Source organism: Anoplolepis gracilipes, chromosome 17 (genome assembly GCF_047496725.1).
Source record: "Anoplolepis gracilipes chromosome 17, ASM4749672v1, whole genome shotgun sequence".
In the NCBI taxonomy this organism is placed as follows: Eukaryota; Metazoa; Arthropoda; class Insecta; order Hymenoptera; family Formicidae; genus Anoplolepis; species Anoplolepis gracilipes.
Window position 1 is genome coordinate 931,269 of NC_132986.1, and position 25,222 is coordinate 956,490.

The 25,222-nt window shown below is 36.3% G+C and overlaps 1 protein-coding gene across 1 annotated transcript in view; it reads right to left on the bottom strand.

Moving 5' to 3' along the window:
* The window catches only part of Twin (CCR4-NOT transcription complex subunit 6-like twin), a 272,484-nt gene that overhangs the window by 19,220 nt on the left and 228,042 nt on the right, over positions 1 to 25,222 (bottom strand). Inside the window, exons 2-3 of the mRNA XM_072909821.1 lie at positions 11,691 to 11,759; positions 1,782 to 2,094 (exon numbers count right to left, since the gene is read on the bottom strand). Coding sequence (XP_072765922.1) covers positions 1,782 to 2,080 — 299 coding nt within the window. The 5' untranslated portion in view covers positions 2,081 to 2,094; positions 11,691 to 11,759. The remainder of the gene's footprint in view (positions 1 to 1,781; positions 2,095 to 11,690; positions 11,760 to 25,222) is intronic.

The window sequence follows — 25,222 nt, forward strand, 5'->3', positions numbered from 1 at the left end:
AGCATTAGTCGAAATAGATATCTCGGGTAGCGACCGGCGCGGCGGCCGAGATGATTAATGCATCATAGACGCCGTACAACTGCGACGTTCCATTCGATGCCGTCGCAAAGGCAATTTGTGTATATCGATGTTGCCGCAACATGCCTGGCAATAATTTCGATGCCGTGTACATCGGGGTCATTGAAATCCGAACGTCATGTTTGCGTGTATGACGTGTAAAACATTCGGATTTTTCTCTCTTTTAATGTCAAATCTATGATAAGCATTTTATATTTTACGTACATAAATTTCGAGGCGATTAAATCTTTATTCATGTATGCTTATGTATGTATATTTAAAATTATTCATTTATTTATTATGTACCGCTTTACATCTCCGATTTTACAACCTCTAACAAGAGCCTTCTATACTCAAACATAGATGCTATTTCATAAGGGAAATCTATCGATTTCCGGTTAATTTGTCAAATACAAAAAAATACGCGAAAGCGACACGTTCGCTTTTCTATTAAACACGAACAGCGATTTACGACGCGCGTTACTATCTGACGCGATATTGGATTACCATGACGTTATTACACGCCAGACATGCGCGCGACGCTTTGTTAAATTACGAGCGGACGCGTCTTTCATCCCGCTTGAAATTAAATGTCGCGCTTTGGGAGAACTCAGCTCTTTCCGGTATCGAGACGACGATAAGCGGAGCTGGCTTTATAATTGATTTGGTAAAGGTGATAACGATAATCTTTGATGAAATAACTAGCGTACGAAATGTGAGGTCTTGTAAAAAAAAAAAAGCATAGGGACAACGAGTAATTAAAAAAATTATTTTATCACCGGCTGGCTTTTTTATCAAAGCAACGAACCGTTTTTATATTAAATATTTTATATTTATATTGTTACTTTTATATATATATATATATATTATTTTTTTTTAATTAAAAAAAATACAAATATAAATGAAATAAAATCATACACATCGGTTTAAAAACATTATCAGAGAAAGAATTGTATGCCTATATATACCTATATGTACACCTGTATATACGTACAAGTAATTGGTTATTGTTTAAAAAAATCAATTAGTTATCAAATTTTTTTTTAATTGCTTTGGTCGCATACATGTGTGCGTTATGAACCTGACGAATGAAACTTTGAAGAAATTTCAGGGCGTATTCGCTCGTGAAGTATTCTATCGCGCGTGATCGATAACTGTATTAAGTCGGACAGAGTTTTCTGTTGCGCCGTCGTGCGTTTATTAATTAAATTACCACGCCTCTTAATACAATAAATCGAGGGAGCGCCAGAGAATCGAGACTGTCGATAATCGTTTTTCTTTTTTTCAACACGAGGCAATTAGAACGCTTGTCATGATAGGAAAATATGCATAGGAAAATGATGAATTAATGGAACATCCCTTCACACAGAAGCAATATATATGAAAATTTTCACATGCAATGATTTTGAAACTAAATTGCTTTAAAATCGATTATTTATCGTCGATTATCGACGTTATATATACAATATTTATTTCGTTCCTTAACTTGTATTGTTTTTTTTTTCCTTCTCAGCATATTACAAAAAAAAAAAAAAAAAAAAAAAAAGAAAATTATAAGAGCTATTTTAAATTACATTAGAACCATTGTTGGAAAACATTATTGAAGAATAACAAAGTATTAAAATTAATGTATATCCTCGAGTTTTTACGGCAGACACGGCAATATATTTGCCTTTTTCGTCCATTACGGAGCAACGAGTAACGAGACAGAGGAATGCACTTACTTGGCGGTCCTATAAAAAATGGCGCAGCCGTCGACGTACTTGCGGTCGTTCTCCGCCATCGTTTTCGCGCGGGACTTGGGTGAGAATATGCCGTCGTAACCGTCGTGCTTGAGCTCCGGCAAGAAGAAGTTGTAGAATTGGTCCGTCTCGACCTCCTGCAGGCTGATGATGTCCGCGGCGTAATGCCGTATCTCGTCGAGGATACCCTTCTTCCGGTACTCCCAGTCCAACGCCCAGCTCGGACAGTAGCCGTACATCTGTCGCGTCGCATACTTGTCGCACAACACGTTGTAACACATCACCGTAAATATGCCTGCAACACACGATCAATAAAACAACATATATATATATATATAAATTTTTATTTTTATTATTTATATTTATTATTATTTATATTTAAATGGAAGGTATGGAGAAGACTACAGGCTCTGTCCTATTTCCCGGCATTTTTTTTATGTCCCAAATATAATATTATTTCACTCGCAGAATATTCTTCCATTTATTCCAGTCACGAAATTCAACAGTCATAAATTATTTCTTTATCATCGCAAATAATGGAGGACTTGGAGGATACTCTGTGAATCGACACGCGCTCGTTTTTTTCGTAATCCTAATTCGGCGTATTCACGATTCGGTTCGTAAGCCGTTCCATTTTCCTCGAGCTCCCTTTCTCTGCCTGTCTCTTTTTCTCATCCTCCAATTCTCTCCCTGTTCTACGAGTTGTAAACGCGAGCAGACGGATACGTGTTGCTTAGACGCGCGAGCGGATGGATTCTCGCGGTCTGGAATAAGAGGATCAGCATAAAGCGAGCGAGTTATCTTGCCGACGTCGCCTGGTTGTCTGCATAAATTTTCGACGTCTTTTCTCTCTCTCTCTCTCTCTCTCTCTCTCTCTCTCTCTCTCTCTCTCCCCTTTTGTTTCGTCTCACGCAACCTCGTGAATTATCCGTCGCGTGTAGTATAATACCGTAATTAGAGCGCGCGAGTGCGAATCATCTAGTGCATACCGCTTGCATCGTGAAATCTCTTTCCTTATCAAAACATTGATTACGATTCAAATAATGACAATTGTTCTGTTTCTATTTACGTTCCTCATCTTTAACGCTTGCAATACTGATAATCACATTTCGCTCGCGGACGGGGTGAGATTTCGGGGCGTTTCGATGCCCTTGAAAAACGCGCATCTCGCTCAGATACGCTCTGAAACTAATTTGAAAGCAGTCCGGATAGACGGTCGAGCTAAACCAGTATAAATCAGTAGTTCTATTACCGCAAACGCGATCGCGAAAGAGAGAGAGAGAGAGAGATAGGGAGAGGGAGAGGGAGAGAGTGTGTGTAAATAATTGAACCGCGGTATACCCTGCAATCCAATAACGCATACGCGTATACTCCACGTTAGTAACTCGAAGATATCGCAGTCGCTGTCAGGAGAGAGAGAGAGAGAGAGAGAGAAACGGTTTTAGGTATCGGCATCATGGATTCGCCCCAAACCGGCGCTTCCAAAACGCCGTTAATCATTCAGTCGTACGCGAATCGGCCCCGCGCTGCTTTCGCAGCTCGATTCGAGAAGAGGATAAAGATAGAATGATGCTGTAGCATCGAAACACACTGACACTTTGCATTGCGCATCATGAATAATGTGATGCAACGTATACCTCCTAATAATTTAACGTCAATTTAATGCTTAATGAGGGAGAAAAATTAAGGCTGTGCTTTTAATTTTTATCATCAACTACTATCACTGTAAAGCGAGATATAAAACGCGAGATAACGTGCGAAACGAAAGACAACATTAATTATATATAGACGTAGGGCGTTCCTTGGGGCGGCGTGAGTGCTTTTAATCTTTAATTATCTGTTCCCGACGCGGACGCGGCGATAGACTCGGTAGATAGGCCGATTTTTTAATTCCCGCGATAAATACGATCGTTAACGATCCGTCGATTCGTTTCCTTCCCCCCTCGTTCTCTCTCCCGAGGGTTTGTTAACACGACCATCTCGATGAGTTCTTCAGCATTCGCCAACTAAGTCGGTGATCGTTTTACCAGGGGATTATTCGGATTCGATCTCGCGTAAGATATGCGTCGTTAATGGGCGCCCCGCCGTTTTCCCTCCGTGTCATAAGACCAACAAGATAGAGACAATGACGCATATATTGGATTCGAGATGTGGTTTTATCGCGAGACGAGACGAGCGTATAAGGAAGATGACAGTACGCTTTTATTATGATTTTTTTTCTTCGATATTTTATCTCGCGAATAATTATATTAATATTCTTCAAAATACTTTACATCATAGGATATTATTCTTGATTTGCCAAATATGTAGAATGGAAATTTTAATAAAAACAAAGGTAACAATATAAATTAGTTAATTTAATGAGATTTAACAAAAAATGTACTGATATTTTTGTACTTTTCTTCTTTTCCCTCTCTACCTCTCTTTTCTTTATTCTTTTTAATCTCAAGAAATATTTCTTGAATCTTACGAAGGTCTTAACGTTATTATATACTTTATGATATTAACGACGGGTGTTTTTTAGGTACTTTACCTCCGGCAAAACCACTTTGGAGAGGATTAGCTTAATCCGAGGTTTACCGGTCCAAACTGATAATGACCAAAGTTATCGAATAGTTATAGTACACATCGCTGCGATCTATGACCATATCCCCGAGGCACCGAAACCTGATCACTTCTCCAAGTACGGCACATTTATTGGTAACGAACTAAGTCAAACAAACCTAAGTTTCGCGAACCGATATTAATTATATATATGTATATTTTATATATATATATATATATATATATATATATATATATATACACCAAGCTTCTACATCCAACAGTATTTACGATATCGTCTGTCAGGATAAACGCTCTAATAAGTTATATTGTATCAAGAAATTTGTATTTATGTAAAGCAATAAATTTCTACAAGAGATTAAGAGATATTATATATTATTATATTTTAAAAATAAAATAATTTTATTTTAATGGTTATTAAAATTAGATTTGAAAAAATAATATATTAATAATATTTAATAATTATAATATTATAGAAATAAAATTTTCAAATTTATTAAATTTCAATAAATTCATGTTAAAAAATATGATTTATCATATATGTATATGTATATGTACATATTTTAAAAATAAGAATTTAAAAATAAAAATTATATACAGTAAAAATTAAAAAATTTGAAATTAATATAATTATTTTTCCTGTTCAATAAATCATTTATATTACACGTTTCAGTAGTAATATAATTTTTCTTTTTAATAATATTATTTAAATATTATCATACAGAGATGTTGCTTTAATAAAATTTCCTTAATATATTCACTCTTAAGAGTTTCAATTTTCATTATCAACTCTGGACGGTAATGAGGCAAATGTTGGACGGTTAACGAAACGATGCGACGACGTTAGAAGTATTCGCGAAGAGTGGCGAATGCGAGGAAACTTTGAGCCAGCGTGGTAAGATGTTCCCCAATATCGTAAAGTTTGACGAGCTCGGTTTGCTCGCAGCATACCGTCAGCAGCCAATCTGTTAATCACTTTAATCTGCGAAGTGTTTTAGTCGCTCGGAGGAATATGTTCGGGAGGAACACCCAAACTTCCCAAACTTCGACCGTCGGGCAAGTGACAAGACAGCAGACTTGTTGCGAATGCAATAAAGATACACGTCGAATATTTGATACTACACTTGATAGAATAAATGCGCATAGCAAAAAAATCATTGAAAAAGTTTCAAAAAAATCATTCGTAAACTTTAATTTTAATATTTACGGAAAAGTCGATATTAATCGTCGAGTTGTTAAATATCTAATAAAATTTGTTGATTGATACCAACACTCTAATACCAACAATAATAGAATATAATTATAATTAATTATGTATAATACTGTATATTAATTGTATGTTAATAATTAATATAATATTACTATTATTATGTATATTAATTACTAGTACACATAATATTACTATTATTATGTATATTAATAATCAATTATGTATAAGACCCATACAATTGTATAATATTGTAATGAAGAAAAGAAACGAGTGTGCGTTGTATACGGAAACAAGTATATAGTGGAACGCCGATGACGACAGTCAATGGCAGTGTATAAGCGGTGGTCCATTCACGACTAGGCATCCTCTCCGAGGTCAACGATGCCGCGTCGAGCCGCGACCTGCCCCAAGAGTCGCCAAACCAGTCCGCGAGAGAGAAGATCCGAACAGGTTACCTAATTTACACACATCAGAAAATCCGCCGCTCGCTCTCGCGTGCTTGTACCGGGTGTACGTCAAATAAGCTAACAATAAGATCGAGGATTAATAAAGTCAGCAGACTGCTCACATCTTGCCCTATATTTTTTTAAGCAATTGAAATAATAATTTCTTTGCAAGAAATAAAGTTTTGAAATTTGTCGGGAAGGTATCTGTACCCGCAGTTCCAACTTTCATTGTTCGAAATACATATCTCTTTTCTAAAATTTGACAGAGTCGAGTGTTTCCTAATCGCGTCCATTTCGCACAAAGATACCTGCGACGATAAATAAGCGGACTTTGCGGTGCGACAAACTCGTGCAGCTGTACGCCGAAATAGTTGGCTCGTAAATCGGTATTACGGTGAATCTCCAGTTCGCGCGATGGGATATTTACAACGTAAAAATCTACCGCGGCCATAGTTGGCCAACCAACCCGTCGAAATTCAAGAGACCGACCCAGTTTCCAGCTCGGGGGTATTCGTAGATCGAAATGTCGCGGTCGATCCTAGCGATTTTGCAAATGCATAAACGCGGTATATGCCTCGTAGAAAATGTAACGACATAAATCGACGGAAAAGAAGTTCGCTTCTGAACGTATACATTCGAACGAAAGTAGCGCATATTTCTGTGCAATACCGTGAGGTATAAACGTATTTTTTTTTACAACACTCTTACCCCCCCCCCCCCATGTTGCAACGTAACGACGCATGTTACGACGACTTCTCTCTCTTTCTCTATCTTGGGAAAAATGTTTTTAAATTTTAGTAAAAATTTTCCAGCGCACACGTTGTTATCTTAAGAGTTATAATTAAAATATCAAATAAAGTCGTATCTATGAAAATTAATAATATTTATCAATGTAAGTAGAAATAATTTTTTTTTAAATAAAAAATTTTACAATTTCTCTTGTTAAATTCTATTTAAAATATTTAGGTAAGCCTTAAAGCCTCGTGTCCTAGAATTTAAATAAGTCTTCCGTCTGACTGATCGCTATTATTTTATTGTACTTATCGTTGTGGATCGAGATAATCGCGGTAATCAAGTAACAAGCAACAGCGATGATTTCACACGAGGCGAAAGTAATAGCCCGTCTGGCCACGTATATTAACTAACAGTAACAAACACGGCACAATCGTTCATATAACGCCACATCGATGCGGCGATGACGGTAATAATCGCGCGACAAAAGCGGCAACGGCGATGATTACGCGCGCGCGCGCGCACGCCACGGCAATAATAATTTCTAATAAGAACATAATCGCGCGCGTGCAAGAGCAGTTACAAGCATCGGAATGATAATGGCGCGTAATTGCTCTGTGTCCCGTAGAAACCGACCCGGCCATGTACGGGCCACCGTAATGAGTATGATTGTGAGGATCGTCGTTGCGAGGTGCAAGAAGTAATTTGCACGAACCTGTCGGTCGCTACTATCAGGACTGGAATTACGTTTGCTCCTCGCCACGTGGGAGAGAATATTGGAAACCGTCTTTCTAATCTAAATCCCTTTCCCTTGACAAGATACTGGCGAAAAGAGAATCGGATTAATTCATAATTCAAGTTGTCATCGAGTGAGATTTTTTAAACAAGTTTAGAGGGAAAAGAATGATCGAGTATAAATATATATTTTCCGCTTGAAATCAGACGCGCATTGGGTTCGAGAATTAAAATCAATGTTTACATTCTGAATCCTGATGGGCTGTAACGACGCGTCCAGTGTACATTTTACGAAGGCGCACGTATATGTATGCCCGACCTATCACGGAGCAACGGAGGTAATACCGAATGTAATTCCGCGCATTCCGGAGCGTACACGCGAAACGAGGATAATTCTCGACCAGTCTCGCGCGAATATAACGGTGATGACGACGATGAGATCTATCCCGAATGCGTAACGTTCGCCGCAGTCGCTGCGATAATTACAGCGATCTCGGAGAGATTGGTTTTAAGGGCGTTCGCGTAATTCCTAAATTGCCGCATTCGTAAAACGATAGCTTTCCGAATACGGCCGTGCATCGAGCAATTACGAGCCGGCGGTGGCATTACAAATGTACTGGAGAGAAAGAGGGAGATTGAATATCTCTCTCTTTCTCCTAACATAATATTCTCATGGCATGGTATGTAATATTGGATTCCGACCATCTTTACCGAGTACACCGAATTTCCCGAGGAATAAACGGCATGTTGTAAAGCACAATGGTGTATATATATATATATATATATATATATATATATATATATATATATATATATATATATATATATAACTTTCTGATAATCTATTTGGCGAGAAAATTTAATCGGTTAATTATAAAATTATTTAGAACACGAGATCATCATTCATCGTAATGATTATTACAAAGCATTTCTGCATTATCTGTTGTACGTTAATAATATTTATTGATGTGTGCTATAATTGTCTACTATTGACATGTGATAACACAACTGTCACGCTTACAATATCTTCAGACATAATTTTTTTAATTTCCTGTTTATTTTCAACTTCAAACCTTTGCTTAATGTTATTTTAATTGGAATAATAATACTGAATTTTTTAAACATTACATACGATTTATCTCTATAATATAGTTAAAATTTTAATTCTATGAAAAGATCGTCTGTTTATATATTCTCTCAAAAAATGCATCCTGTTGATTGTCGCATTTTATGGTACACTTTTTACATGAGGTTTGTTAGTGGAAATTATTTTTCGCGAGAACATTTTAAAAGACTGTAATTTACTCGGAATTTAATGGTTCGCTATTTGGAACAAAGCGTAATATTTTTAGATAAAAGCCAGCCATTCTCTAAATTATTCGCCATTTCTAGCGTAATGTGCGTCTCTAAATATTGTCAAAATTACTAGTTATTGCACATGCACATATAGTCGAGATAGTAATCTGATAGAAGCAAATATTGCACATGCTAGTTGCGTTATAAACGCTCATATTAATTATCATTATTGTGTATAATTATTTGAAATAACAATAGTTGTGATTTCAAATCAAAACGAACAATGCTGTTACAGAAAGGTATAAAATGTAAATCAAACTATTTGACGACATATTTATTGTGACGAGAAAAAACGAGCTCTACGAGATGATAAAACAAATTAAGAGCACTTTTTCTATAATATTCAATTTTCTAAAATAAAAAAAAAAAAATCGTCAAAACATACTAGTAACATAACTTACTAAAGAACCAGGACAAATACACCATATGCATACGCATACAAATGGTATAACTAATCAGCGACCGTCGTAAGTATAATGGGGCCCCCTCGTAAATAATGAATAGCGTAAACCGTAGTGAAATGATTTATCGCGTCCAGCGCGAGCCGACAATGGCTTCCTTTTGGACGGCAGCTCCGACCGAACAGCCGTTTGTACCTCTCTCCGCGCCGACGTATATGTGTGTGTATGTGTGTGTATGTGTGTGCGCGCGCTTTCTCTCCCTCTTTCACCCTTCCTGCTACCTCGACCGCTGCCGTCGTGCCGGTGTCGCGCAATAAATCTGTCCAGATGGTGCGGTATATAGCCGTTGGCGGTGGGATGCTGCGCGACGCAACACGGCGCTCCAGGGCTGCGAAACTCGTCGTCGGCGTTGACCGATGGTCAAGATACTCTCCCGTCGCCTAGACGTCTAGGAGACGAGGGGAGTGGGAGAGGGAGAGAGGGAGGGGGAGGGGGAGGGTACGTTAAGGTGAATTTACGCGGTTCATCGTGAATAATCGTGCCCGCAAATTTTGGGAATTTGGATAAAGATGATACATGTGGACACAGAAAAAAAATAATATTCTTGTTTTGACAATATCTTTAATTTGAAAATGTTAATCTTGAAATGAGATTATATTGCGTTAAACAAAGAAAATTTGCTTGAATGAAGACATTTTATATAGCTCAACCAAGAAAAATATATTCTCGTTATTAATAATTATTTTCTTCTTAAGAATAATTATCTTGAATGGAAAAAATGCTGAGTAGAAAATAACACAAATGTTCAAATCGAAGATTGTAATATTGTTGGAATTTAAGATTTTTAAATTTTTCTAAGAAGATTATAAATTGTTGCGTATATATGAAACAATGAACGCGTTCATATGAGTATGTAAGTAATGTTCTGATTTGACACTTACTTTTTTTTCTGTGTACAGATGCACGCGTAGGCTTTTTCTGATTGATTCTTTAGTAAATTTTTTCAAAGATAGCAGATAATTTAAATAAAATACTAAAATTCGCATAGGCTCCAATCATAATATATAATCTAAACAAAATTATAATAAAAATCAAAAAACAGTCAGCTGATCAGGACGAGCGAATCTATAATAGTCTTTAATATTCAAATTTAAAAAATCATTACATTGTCAAACTTTCGATCCCTTATTTTAGAATCTTCTTCAATGGCATACAAATATTAAACCATTGCATAATATATAAATAAAATAATAAAATATCGATTTCGCGTTATGAAATTAAAATAAAAAAAGTAATTATGTCAAAATTATAAAACAAAAAAACGTTAAATAAAATAAATAAAGAAATATGCTAAATCCATCTTAAAACACAGGCCAAGAAAAATAAATTTGAAAGGTAGACAATATTGTAAATACAAAAATCGAAGCATATGATTGAGATTCAAAAGATTAAAAAAAAAACTAATAATTTTAATAACAAAGTTTTTCCACTATTTTTGTCACATGTATCTTCTGAATTTATGGAAGATGAAAAATCTTGAAATACCCCAAGATTAATAGAAAAAAGTGTAAAGCAATGTATTTGGCGCGCATATTTTTATCGTTATTTTCAGAGAAACGATCGACGAGCCAACGATATCGACAAGAGTATAAAACTAATAATACTTTTTATCGCGTATAAAGGGTTTCATTTTGAACGTACTTGTGGGAACGATCTCGCTAATTCCACGGGGCGAAAGGAGCGTAGTTATGACTTCAAGTACAAACATAAATGTGCGAGGCATAAATGCGATTCGGTGTCGGCCTTAAGTAACGATCCGAGTAACAGCGAAGTTTGATATCGCGAAGGAGAAGGTGGCCTTTAGTGCATGAATTTATTACGCCGACCGACGTAAAACGCAATTTGTTTTACGGCGTACACACGCACGCACGCACGCACGCACGCACGCACGCACGCACGCATTTGCCGTATTTTGACTCAACGTGCGCTATTGTCACAGCGGTTCATTAGTCACTATCAGCCGTAGTTTCTCCATAGATCATCTCGCGTTTGTCCGTTATCTTCCCAGTGATGTAACACGTGCGTGTACATGTTGTAATAATAAACACTACGCATTGATTTAACGCGCACGATTCGCACATTCTAATAAGTGCCGATGACGTGAAAACGCTCGAGCGTTAATGAAAGGTTTACATCACGCGTTATATTATGATTGCAAAGAAGAAATTAAGTGCGTCTAGATCTGCTATTGAGATTTCTGTAAAAGGGAAGGCCGTTCTGCAACGTGATGTAATTACAAAGGAATTAATTCGTCGTGTGAAAAATCACGCGTGGGAAAATTATACGCGGAATTTCATTGCTGTATCTGATAAACGTTCTTATTAATAGATTAGCGAACAAAGAATATTTTATTTGCGATGTAAAAATAAAGATCTATATCACTTACATGTTGGTCTCGTCCTGTTGGGCCTTGTCAACGGAATCCATGGTCTTTGGGGGGGATGATTAGCTGTAACTGCAAAACACAAATAAATGACATGATTTTACAACTTTCTCTCTGTACAAAACTTTTTAAATTATAAATTATGTTTAGTTTTATGTAAATTTATATCTTCATATTTCTCTCTCTTATCATCTAATTTATCTGAAAATTTTATTCTCTCAGAAACATCTCTGATTCTAAGCTTTTGCAAAAAAATTTCTAAAAAATGTGACTTTTGGATTTATGTCGTCCCACTTCTCGGAATAAAATAATATTATATTCAAGAGTAACCTAATCACGATGCAATTAGACGGCGACGTCACTGAAGCGAGGCAGCGAAGATCGCGTTGACCGCGGTTATTATAATTACCAAAGCGGCGAGGGAGCAAAGAGGGGAATCGCGCGTTCATTAAACTAGTTCATTACACCTGCGTCGTCTAATGGCGTCCTTACGGCAAGGCATATGCGCGGCCCGATAATTAAATCGTTCAACCAAATGTCACTTGCACGGGCCCTCCGGGCTATTAACGAGGTATAAGGCCAAGAAGTACGCGCGCGTGAAACGCGAGGAAAGAAAACGCACCGCGCCGCGCCGCGCGTCGCATCGTCTGCACGTGACAGCGAGATTATACGGCGGATGCCCTCGTGGCCCCGTTCGGCCACTTATCTTCGAGACTAATGGAAGATAACCCCGGAAGAAGCGCCGAATTCATCAAACGTTATTATGCTCCGGCGGAAGAACGTCGCTACAAAAATGACGAGAGACACGGCGATATATAATATTTTAATATTAAAAGACGCCGCGAGGGTTTTTCGGAGCGGGACGAATTACCCCTGACATCGATAATTTTGTCGTCCCCCTTAGTCAGTTTTTAACGACAAACTACATTTTTGCACGACACACACCGCAAATGAGGAAGAGATAGGTGATATTGCGGTCTTCCGGCCGACACTCGTGCGGTTAAGAATCCTGTCTTAGCCTTTAGCGGTTAGCATAAGGATCGAAATTGTGCAAAAAATGCTGTACAAAGTTTCCAAGAGTAAAACTAGGTGTATTATTATACTTTCGTTATCGATCATCCGATATGCCTTTGAATCGAACGTATTTTCTCCTTCTGCTCGTTCGCGATTCTTCGCGTAGAATAGTATAAAGGACATGTGTCAGGCCAAGGTTTAATAATAAGAGAAATAGGTCAACCTGTCGGACATTTATGTTCGGCATTCACGAGATGCCCCCTCTGAAATATCCTCCAAGTTTCAAGAATAATCTCGTTGTTTCAAGACTACGGGAGAGTTATTTACGGCGCGGGGGAAGTTTCGCAATCTATTCGGTGGCCGCGCGCGAATCTCCCCGAGAGAGGCGAGAGATCTCTCTCACCGATATATTTCACCGAAGACCCGCTCGTAAATAGCTTTCGCGGTTATTTCTATCTTTTTTCCATTAAAATGGAATTATCTACCGATACAGTTCCCTGTCGTATTGTCAATAATATTCAACGGTAAACATACATGTGTTTTTTTTTTGTTTTTTTTTTTTTTTTTTTTTTTTTTTCAAATAAAAACAAACGAATGATATTTCATAAATTGAGATAATTATATGTAGAACGAGAAATGCAATAATAAGTAATAAAAAATTGAAACCTAGTAATAACGTGAGAATATAAATGCGGCGAAAAAAAAAAAAAAAAAAAATAAAAAGATGTATGTAAGTAATGCGTGTGAGGACATGCAGAATACATGAAGTAATACATGCCACGATGTTGCATATATAATAATGTAATAACATGTTTTCCGAATGCAGCGAGGCGTGCGCAATTTGCAGTCACTTTCCGCTGATTATCATCATTAAGTTGCCGTATTATCTCGCGTGCGCGCGTGGATGATCAGTTCAATCGCGCCGCGCCGTCCATCGAGATTAATCCGACGCTTTTCGAAGCTCGTAACACGTCGCGTTACAATCATGCGTGCCAATCACAGCGCTGCTGCCGCGGGCACGGCAAGGGATTAATCGGACGGGAATAACTCGCGCGATGACGCTGAATGCGCGCAAAAACAACAAATCGAACGTTCCCGTCATTCTCGCCGAAGCTTCCATAAAGCTATCAATCGAAGCTGGGAATTCCCAAGTGTTGTCAAATGTCAATAAAACGTTTACCTTTAAGTCTCAATTATTGTGGTGAATTAAGTCAGACGTCAAAGAAACTATTTGCCTTGGCAGAAAGAAGCAAGACTTTAAGCTTATTTTTTTTACCGGTTCTTCCATGTTTTCATAATTTCATAAGCATAACTATCTTTTTTCTTTTTCTTCATAAAGATGGAGCGAACTTTTTTTCGACTTGATATTAACTCTGTATTTAACACCTCGGGAGAGAAAAGAGCGTCCGGATATGTTACATGTCTGCTTCCTTTCCCCTGCGGGATTTTCCATTCACAGTTGCCTCGTTTCGGGCAAGCTTGTCATTATCCGCGCAATATTTCGCGCTCGGCGATAAGGGCGCTCGAGAGATCATCGTATCGGCGTATCGATCGATCCCGATAAAATATCTGCCCTGCGGGAGCAGAAAGAGGTGGCGATACGTCGCTAGCGTCGCAGATCCTCGGCGAGTCTCGGGTCTATCTCGATGCCAAGGAAAACTGGATAGGAAAAGAGAGAGACGAATGTCGGAAGGGAGGAAGGAGAGCTTGTAGAATTGAAACTGAGAATTCTATTTCGCTCCCTCAGGAGCCGCAGGCGAGAAGATAGAGATAGCGCCCTCGGGAGCATCGGCGCCGGATAATATAGGCGACAAGCAACAAAGATAGACAGAGAGAGAGAGAGAGAGAGAGAGAGAAAGAGGGAGCCGTGTGCGTGATATGTAAAGAGGTGTATTTCACGTCGTGGTTGACATCGCGGCGATTTATTCGACGTTGTATTTCTAGCTCGAATGAATTTAAATGCGTAAGCTTACGACAAGAGAGTCGCGGTATCTTAAAATGATCGCTCCTAAATGTAGAATGAGCCTAAGTGTCTTATAAGAGATAAATATACTTACTCATCAGACCGAGGAGATCGCGATTTTCTCTAATTAATTATATATATAGAGAATCCAACATTAATATTCACGGTAGATTCTCAACGGCTGCTCTCCTAAATGTATAATTTCAACATAATCCTCTTAAAATATAAATTATGAGACGAATATATGCTTAAAGCTAAGCCGTCAACCCCCGAAGATTGCGAGATCGTACAATTACATATACGCGTGCATTAATTTTCGCGATAAATTCTTGACGGTTGCAATGAGCATAAGCTGCTTACAATGTAAATTATGAGATGAGCGGCTATTTTATTCTATTTTAAGTCGGCCCATCAGTTTGAGAAGATAAGATAAAAGACAAGTATATTATATAGTTCTGTTACTATATATGAGTGTGATAAACCTGAATGAGAGTACATTAGTAATTACAATCTCTTGATTGACGCGTCAACTTTCTTCATCGTATCAAATCCTTTTCGCGGGACAGAGGAATCTCACGCGAGCGTTTCAGGGGAGAGAAAGAGAGAGTGAACGACACACGTGATTATAACATGCGTATATATATATATATATATATATATATATATATATATATATATATATATGTGTGCGGAAACAATTACGCGAGAGCCGTCCGTCATCCGCATTCCGTGAGGTCTTACAAACCCAATTAAGATCTCCCGTCGAGACGCGTCCGATACATACATATGAGACGGCCTCCTCGTAATTTTCCGGTACAACGTGTTTCAGCTTCTTCACTTCGTGTTCGTTTATCGCGCATCGCGGACTCGTCACTCCCTTTCTCTTTTACGAGCTTGGGCGCTCGTTTTCCTATAGAACCTTCATTCCGCCGTCATGGGAAACTATGTTCTTTAACTAGTTCGCTTTAATCATTAACATACCGCGAATTGAGACGTCTCAGTTTCGTAAATTGGCGTACCGATTAAGTGACGTCTCTGAGATGATGTGTAAACAGATGGATTTAGGAAAAAAAATATTTTTATAGTATTTCTAATTTAAATTTGATAATTAAAAAAGAAAATTTCAGATAGTTTAATCAATAGAGATAGTTAATCAATTTGCACATGTAACTAGTTTATTTAATGCTATCACCGATTCTTTTTTTTTTTTTTTTTTTTTTTTTTTTGATACTTGTAAATTCTGTTTTTTTTTCTCTTGAATATTTTTTCTCGAATATATAACATGATATAAAGTGATAGAATAGAATAGAATGATGCTGCTTATATTCAATGATGCTAAATTTTGTTTGTCTAAAAAAATTGTAATTTTATTTTTCTAAAAAAATAATAATGTATAAAGCGGATAAGAATTAAGCAAAGATTCATTATTATTCTGACGTTTTCGCATTTATTCTTGCGAGAGAAGATTGTTAAAACTTTTATGGTCAACATTTTATGCACATTTTAATTTTATTTAGAATCCTTTTTTAATTTCTCTTCTCTCTTCAGTCACTCTCATAATATATACGCGCATATATTAGAATCTCTTTAATAGCACGTTGCAAAACAGGTTGTGGCCTTGTGTCTCTTTAATCTAGAAATTGCTTCATCATGACACTTTTTATCAAGTCTGTGTAATCAGAGCGAAAATAAAGAAAAGCAGGAAGAAAAGGAAAAGGATGGATAGAGGAGGGATAAATTTGCGCGCTATTATATCTTTTTTTTTTCCTTGGTATTATCGGAATTATAATTTTTTTTCAACGAAATAACCGTTGAAATTTAAGTTTTCTCAAAGATCATTTACGATGTTACTTTATTTGACGTGGCTCGACCGAGCTGCGGAAAAAATTTAATGTAATTGCGGGAGGATTTATATTATGCAGCGCAACAGAATCGAAGATACAATATTCAACGCAGAAAAACATCGACATTTTTATTTAACTTACTCCGTTTCTTTTAAATTGAATTAAACGAGAGTTGACTTTGTACACGCTACTGGATCTAGTTTGCAAAATTCTCTTGATTTCCAATTATAACTGAAAAATCATTAGTCGGGGAATCATAAATTTAAAGAAAAAATAAGATTATTCAAAACACTTTATTTGCAATATCCTGTATATGTAAATATTCTACTTGAATAGTTTCGCGGTGGTCTCTCCAGACATAATCGATTATAACAAAATTGACAGTGTTCGTTAATCATAAATTCAATTAGTTATTTTAATCGCAACGAGTGACTCGACCGCGATGTTATTTCTACATATAATTACCGGACATAAATATCTTTCGCCGAGTCAGGAGGAGAAAATTATTGGAACACATCCCTCTCGAGGTTTATACAAAGTAAGGACTCGCGAATGCGAATCAATGAGAGGAAACTATCGACGTGTGCATCCTGCGACATGTCCGTCTTTAATTCCCAGCTGACTGCACTGACAATTCCGCGATATGCTGATCGCGCGTAATTACGCGCTGTCTACCTTATTAAAGGGTTCACATCGTTGCTGCGAAGGAAACGAATGGCTCGCCTTTATCAGCGAAAATTGCTGTTGCAGTCAGTAGCGCGATTATAATGGCGGTGAAAGTGGCACCCATGAAGTTTAAAGACTATTCTCTCTTTCTCTCTCTCTCTCTCTCTCTCTCTCTTTCTCTCTCTCGCCAGTTTTCATAATAATTTTCTACAATTACTTATATTTATTACTTTTCCTGCTTTATAATAATTTCCTAATTACTTTTCGAGAAAAGGAAATTAATTTATAAATATAAAAATATATTTTTATAAATTTAATACTTCTATCGGGCAGACTTTTCCTTATTACAAAATTATTAAATCATCAAAATACTTTTTCTATAAAATTACAAAATTTTTAATTTTTTAAAAATGTTTTATAAAAAAATGAATTTTTTAAATTTTGTGTAATATTTATACTATTAACATTGTATGCGATATATTGTTTTTACTGTACTATTATACAGTTTTACATGTATATGTATTCACATAATGTGTTACATAACTTTGAAAGGATTAGGTTTTGCCACATTTGAATCTCTTTGGGTGAGAATGCGCGAGTTGGTTACAATTCTAGTTACGGCTCTGTGCAGTCATGGGAATTAATATGAACGCGAGCGCGGAAGACCCCGATGCGATAAATTGTATCGCGTGTAGTCCAATAAACTTTAATTGCGTGCCGATTAAAATACGGGTTTGCTTTTTGCCGACGGTAATTACTGGCTCGACGGTAATTTGTGGCACGCACTCGGCGGACGTCGTAGCAATGGCGAAACTAGGAGAATGGATTATATATTCCCGTTTACGATAAATAGACAGACGGAAGCGTTTTTCCGCGGTACGGATGTGTCTCTCGCCCACGTTATAAACGACCCCTGACAAATCGCGATAAGAGTTACCCCGGCGGCCTCGATAAAACGCGTTGAATTGTTACCGAATAGCGGATTAAATACCGGACGCGAGAGCCGAGCGTTTGCATTTGTTGCTTCATTCTTTTGTGTGCAACAGCTCTTTCTCTTTTTTATGCGTGACCAGTTTTTTTTCTTTTTTTTTTTTTAATTTTTCGAGATTTTTTATTTTCTCTTTTTTTCCTCCAAATAAAACATTTTTTATGATTAAAATATGTTGCAAATATAACGGAAATATTTTAATTCAGTGCTGCTCAACCTTGTTTTCTCGCAGAATTCATCCGAGTTTTATTTATCTTTAACATCCCATAGTAAAAAGAAACTTAAATGTACATTATGGCTTTTAACGCTTTTCAGAAATGTTGCGTGGCACTTTAAAATATGTATATATATATTTTTTTTGTCTCAATATATCTTTAAAATTGTTGTTGTAGACATAGATGTAATATAGTTTCAAAGTGTTTCCTCTATTATCATGAAAGAGATATTAAAATAACGAGACTTCTTTTTTCTTCTCAATCAAAGTGATAATAATTACCGAACAATAATACTTATTGTTTTGCCAACTTATTGCCGGTTAGCGGCTAAGCAGAAAAAGTTTCCAGTTAAGCATAAAACGATTTTTCCTCTCGCAGGAATAAATTGGGATTACTTTTAAAGTGAGAGCATACTTTTCCCATTTTTTAACTCGACTTCTTCATGGATCGTCACGATTGGTAGAAATATGTAAATTATGATAAATCAAAGATTTTATGTGCGATCGCAATATTTTTATTAGTAATAAAGACCTTTGCATTTTGCATTTGAATATCTCAGATCTTGCAAATGATCGAAAAATATGTGATTACGTAGGCACGTATTAACGGTAAAAATATATGAAGCCTAATTATAAATTTCATTTATATTATTTCACAATTATGATAATAAAAAACAAGAATTTTTACTTTTTCTATAACATACGAATTTTACGATCCGGGAATTGTATATATATCAAATTAAAATCGAAAACTAAAATATCTAGTGAAAATAGAACACACAACGACAATATAATAATGACTATAATTCTTATATCAGTAAAATTCTTTGAAAGTATATCTGCGATGCAAATTTTTGTGACATTTCTCTTCAAAGAGGTTCTACCGTAATTATAATTGCAACGTCTTCTATTACTCTTTTTTGAGGCGATAATAATTAATATACCGATAATGGAAGGCTTCGATGAAACGGATGGATCGTGAGAAGCATGAAAAATGCGCGCTGTATCGTTCGCTTCATTTCTTTTTTTTTTTTTCTCTCTTTAGCTCTTAGGCGAAGGCAGCAAAGAGACTCTCGTCGAGCGAAAACGCTGTCGCTCGCGTTTTCCGCCTTCATACTTTACATATATATTATCCTTTATCAAGCGACAGTTTAAAGATACACCGTACGTAGATAGGGTACGTCAATATTGAATCTCACACGCGGAGCTGGGCTTTCAACGTAAGTCACATTTACCGGAATCGGGAGGAAGTAACAGACAAATAGTTCGGAACGTCACTATTCTTACTCTACTCTACCCCCTACCCCTGTACGCTACGTTTCGTATCCCTTTACTTTTTGTATCAACCACTCGGTACGAAGGCGTGTGAAGCTCCGTATTTATGAGATTACTCTCGAAAGGGTCGATCCATTTTCAGAACGTGCCGCACGGCATACCGGAGCACCTTATTATCTGAAAATCCGGGATAGGGTACTCTTTCCGGTTATACCATATAGACGTGCTTTTTCATCGATCTCCCTTCCCCTCTATCCCTTTTTGATCCGATCGAATACGTGCCGCATTTTGGTAGCGCACGCTGAAAGCTTATACGCGAACATTTAAATTCGACGCAGCGAGATCGCAATAATGCGCAGTTTGAAACTCTTTCCTATGTAATCTTACCACGATATTTTTCAAAATCTAAAGATGTAAATTTGTGGGAACAGAAAGAACGTTTGACGATATTACATTCGACTCGAGCTATTTCAAACAGTGATATCTACTTTATTATTCCGAAATTTATCTAGACATACCGTATAATAAAATTTATATGGCATTTAAAAATTTTATTATATACTATGTCTAGATAAATTTAATTTGCAACTATTTTCCTGCTTTATTACGATATAATTAATATATCGCTATCAAAAAATTTAATGCGTTTCCCGTTGCATGTTGTTCAAAAAAGAACGTTGTATATGTATATTAAAATATTTTTTTCTTTCTGCCCGTTTTGTCGACATCCAATATGCATTTAAAGCAAGACGAAACGTTTTAAATCACTTTCGACTTATGGCGAATAATAAGTAGAACTTATCGTTAGAAAATATAAAGTTGGAAAAAAGGACGCGTGTTTTAGAAAGATAATAATCGGAAATCAAACGAAAACTTGAGGCGAACACGGGCCACTCGGCGATTTTGGCAATCGTCGACTCTATTGAACGTTTTCTTTATGTCGTCAGACGAGCTCCTTTGTCGGGACCAGATATCTTGAGAGCCTATTTCGCAGACTTTGCTTGGAATGTTGTTGAGGAAAAATCCTGCACATTATTTTCATATATTTTTCTGATATTTATATTATATATATATATATATATATTTATATAAAATAATGATCTTTGCTTTATATACAACATATATCTTACCGACAAAAAAAGATTATCATTATTTTAATAATTTTCTTTTATTTCTTTGACAATTCCAAGTATTGTAAATATTCTAATACAATTGTTTAATTAGTTTAACTTTTGTCAATTGATAAAATAGTGTAAATATGGCTTTTTGTATGTTATATAAAAACACATACACACACTCTACTATAAAAAAAGAAATACCACTGCAAATATCAATGCAAATATCACAATTCATGGCAAATCCTTAGTTGAATGTTAGCAACGTATTTCCATTCAGCACTCGAACGTGTCTCGATATCGAGCTATTACGAAATGGGCCTTATCTTATGAGAGAAATATTCTCTGTATCTACTGCTATTAGCTGAGAACTGGTAATAAGCCTCGGCAGTAATTCCCGGTAAGTTGGACTAAGCCGGCATATCGAATCTGCGGGAGTAACTGCATACAGGTGTAAACTTAGCTATTCCAAGTATGCCATTAATTCCCTCGTGATCTGAGAACCCTCACTCGCCAGATGAATCTTCCATCTATCGCGGTTTTATCGTCGACGTTTAATAAAATGCACTTCAAACGCTTTCAACTCACAAAGGCGCGCAATACGATCTTTTCTTCCATAAATATTCTCACGGTGAAATTATTGGTTGTTGCATAAATAAAATAATGTTTTTTTTTTATTTTGCACTTGCTTATTGTTAATTATGAAACAAAAGATTTACGTTTGTTATTTGTTACATGTTTTAATCGTACAATCATTTTGAAGAGACATGTAACGAAAATTTACGCGAAACAATATGATTTCTGCAGTAAAATGTACGTTTCAACTTTTCGGTTTGCGGTTAATGTAAGCGGTCTGAGATTATAATCCCTGGTGTATGAGACAAAAAAAAAAAAAAAGCGAAATTTGTGACATTACATCTTCATCAAACCGTAGCTAGTCTTTTCGGTGTCGACTTAATCCGAACGCGCGCACTGTATTTTACACAGCGATCTGTCGAGACGTCCACTAAGCCTCCTGATATTACGAATTCATTCGCGGTTATATCTCGGACTATCACGAGCACGCAGTGAAGATTAGTCTTCCGGCGACCCTTTGGTCTCCGACCATAATCCCGGAAAAGGAATGAAGTCACTCTAGACCCACGAATAAACTTTGTGGATATCTTTCGGTTGTGACGTAAAAAAATGGAATCTGAAATTGTTTTAATCTTTCTCGAAATTTTGTAAAACGATCTGTTACTCGTGTCAAATAAAAATTCTGTAATACATTCTTTAAAAGGAAAATAAAATTATTACGTGTAATGACAAAATTATTTTTAATAAAAAGCTAACTTTTATAAAAAAAAAAAAAAAAAAAAAAAAAAAAAGAAAAGCAAAAAATAATTTCCTCACTGCGATAGATATACAGATTAGAAGATTATCTGTCAATATTATACATGATAACAATGAATAACATAATAAATTAATAAAAGTATACATTTTCAATCGCTAAAATTTTATAGCGTTTTAAAAATCAAAGGTACGTAAGGCGACCACACAATTGCGCTATAATGGCTTATTCTTTTTCCTCGGTAGTTTAAGTTCTCTCGTAGTGAGAGAGAAAATTGCATACGTCTCGAGCCTCGCTTATACGAAATCGTAACTCGCCTGACGCGGAGCGAGCGAGCTACAAATGTAACCGGAGGCGAATGGCATTTGGCGTCATATTTCAGAATAATGCTCGAGCTCTACGACGTAGAGGAAGGAACCCTCGTCGTATACGCCGAGTTCGTGTTATACACGTCGGCTGCATACTAATGCCATGGGCGCAGCACCTCAAGGCCGAAAGGGCGACACGCGGAATTTAAAAGCCTATCTTCGCGTGACGTCAGACGGCGTGACGAGCACGTGGATATTGCGACGGTGTGACAATAGTAGCTCGTAACATCACGATATTCAGTCTTTTATATAATATAATATATACAATATTTGATATATACGATAATGTACGAATGTATAAGGAGAAAATCTGATAAAACTTTTTATTTAATTTAAAGATATGTGATATATATATATATATTTTTATTAAATTTTCATTGTAGTTATTTATCTGAAAGTTTATTAGATGTGAATGTAATAAATAATTATTAGATTAAATGATAATAATTTAATGCGAATAATAGTTAAAAATGTTTAATAAAATTATTTTAAAGTACGATTTTAAATGTGACATTATAAAAGTTTTGAAGTACAACAGTCTTTTGGCGCATAAAATATGTGCGACATCAGAAGGATGAAATATATACAACATAAAACGTTGGACTGTGTGCGCGGTACTTTTCTTACGTTAGTAAAGATAGTCTCATATTTGTCTAACCGCTTCCTCATTCCCGTCTAACAACCGAGCGACATTACACTAGAGCGAACGTAATTCGTATTTTCTTTCGAACAATTCACAAACTTGTTACAAGAATCCTCTTCGCTCTCATCGACCGACCGGTTACGTTTTCGCTCTTTCCTCGCTCGCCGGAAGCGGACGCGTAATTTGCATCATCCGTAGTAGTTTTGAAAGTTTTAACGAGAGAGGTAGAATCGTTTGTAGTTAGTGGCGGCGGGAGCTCTAAAGTTTCGTGTACTTCCGCAATTGTTATACAATTTTCTTTCGGGTTCCAATGCTACGCATTTCCCTCTTTCCTTCTCTCCGTTATTTCTTCCTTCCGTCAGTTTCGAGACTAAGGGTATTGCCATTATTTCCATGTACATACAATGTAAGAGCACTCGAGGACTCTCAATGTATAATAAAATCCACGGTTCGCGATACTCTTGTCGGAAATACATATATCCGACCAAAAAACCGAAAGAAAAACTTATCCATGTGTTTTCGAAAAAAAGAAAAAAAAAAAGGCAGAGAATATTTACCATCGGATACTAAAAAATATTTTCACCGTTTGCAGCGAAAAATATCGTCGGTGACATAAATATTCGCGCGGTACTTAAAAAAATATGCGAGCAAAAATAATCTCTCGCTACTTGGCTCATCCCGAAATCGCATATTTCTCGGGGTGAATATATTTTTTCGAAAACTAATTCAGTTAAAGTTATCAAAAATATTATTCGACAATTCGAGCATTTATATCAAGCCTTTTCAACCGCTTAACATTGAGTCTCGCCTGCTCTGCAAGAAGATCCCTATTAAATTTTCATACCGCTTTCGAAACGAGGAGGCAAATATAGCGAGAACATTTGGCATAGTCGAGGATTCACTACTGATGCAGGTAACGAATGATGGTGACTTTTGTATTCTCCAGGGCGGACATATTTTTCCTTTCCTCGAGTCTTTTTGCCTTCGCTTTCACATACCTTCGATTTTTCTTTGCAAGCTCAAAGCTTTTATTTTCTCTGCCGAGTTGCCAGAGAGCTTTCTTTTTTTCGCTTACATTCCTATTTATTGTCAACAAAGTCTATTCTATCATATAAAACTCTTTTAAAAAAAATATAATTTTTAAATAAAATTTTATAAAGAAAATATTAAACTCTTCATTATTAAATATTATTGTTATAAATAGAGGAAAAATAATTAGAGAGAGTTTAATTTGTGTGATTATCGCACTGATTTTTCCGAGTGCTAATTTTATACGCTCGATATACATATGTCATAATATGCTTTTCACGAAGCATAACGTTTCTCGCTTGTTGGACTGGTGTGTCTTTTCCCGATGCATCTTTTGCGACGTGACGCGATTTCATCTCGCGCGAGCCAGATCGAGTCCCCGTGCAAGTATAATTACGTCCGATCGAAGTAAGTTGACAGCAACTCCGGTGCAACTTGTTGCAGAGGCGGATTACGCGGTCGCGATAAACCCGTAGAATTTTGCAAAGAAGCGATCGCGCTCTTAAGACCATTACGACGATGATCGATCAACCTGCCCTATCATGCAATTTCTGCATAATAATTAACAGACGATTTAATTAACGTCAAACTTAATGTGCTTATCATTCGTGAGTAAAAAAAAAATTATTAATTTGCTTAATATTAATTTAAAAAAGAACGGCTTGATATTCATTATCTTAATGACTAGGTAAAATTTAAAAATTTTAAATTGTTAATTACATGTTTTTAAGCACTTTATATACAAAATAAATTAATATATTTATTATATATAAAATGTTTTATCGAGTTATTTTTTTAATGATGGATTTTCACTAGTCGGTTATTTATTTGCATGAATTTACGACTTTTACGAATAGCGTTAGTAGATTGGTTACTGACAACATCATTGTAGTGTAATTACTGATATACTGACGATATAAAAAATGCAATTATAGGTTGTCTTGGAAAGATCGTAAGTAACTCGTCGTTCTGTCAACGTATTCTCGCAATCTCCTGTTTTACTGATCTTATGTGCGCTCGACAAGATCCTATGAATAGGCCTGGTATCATAATTAAGCGCTTTAACTCGCGATCAGGCTCCGGGAA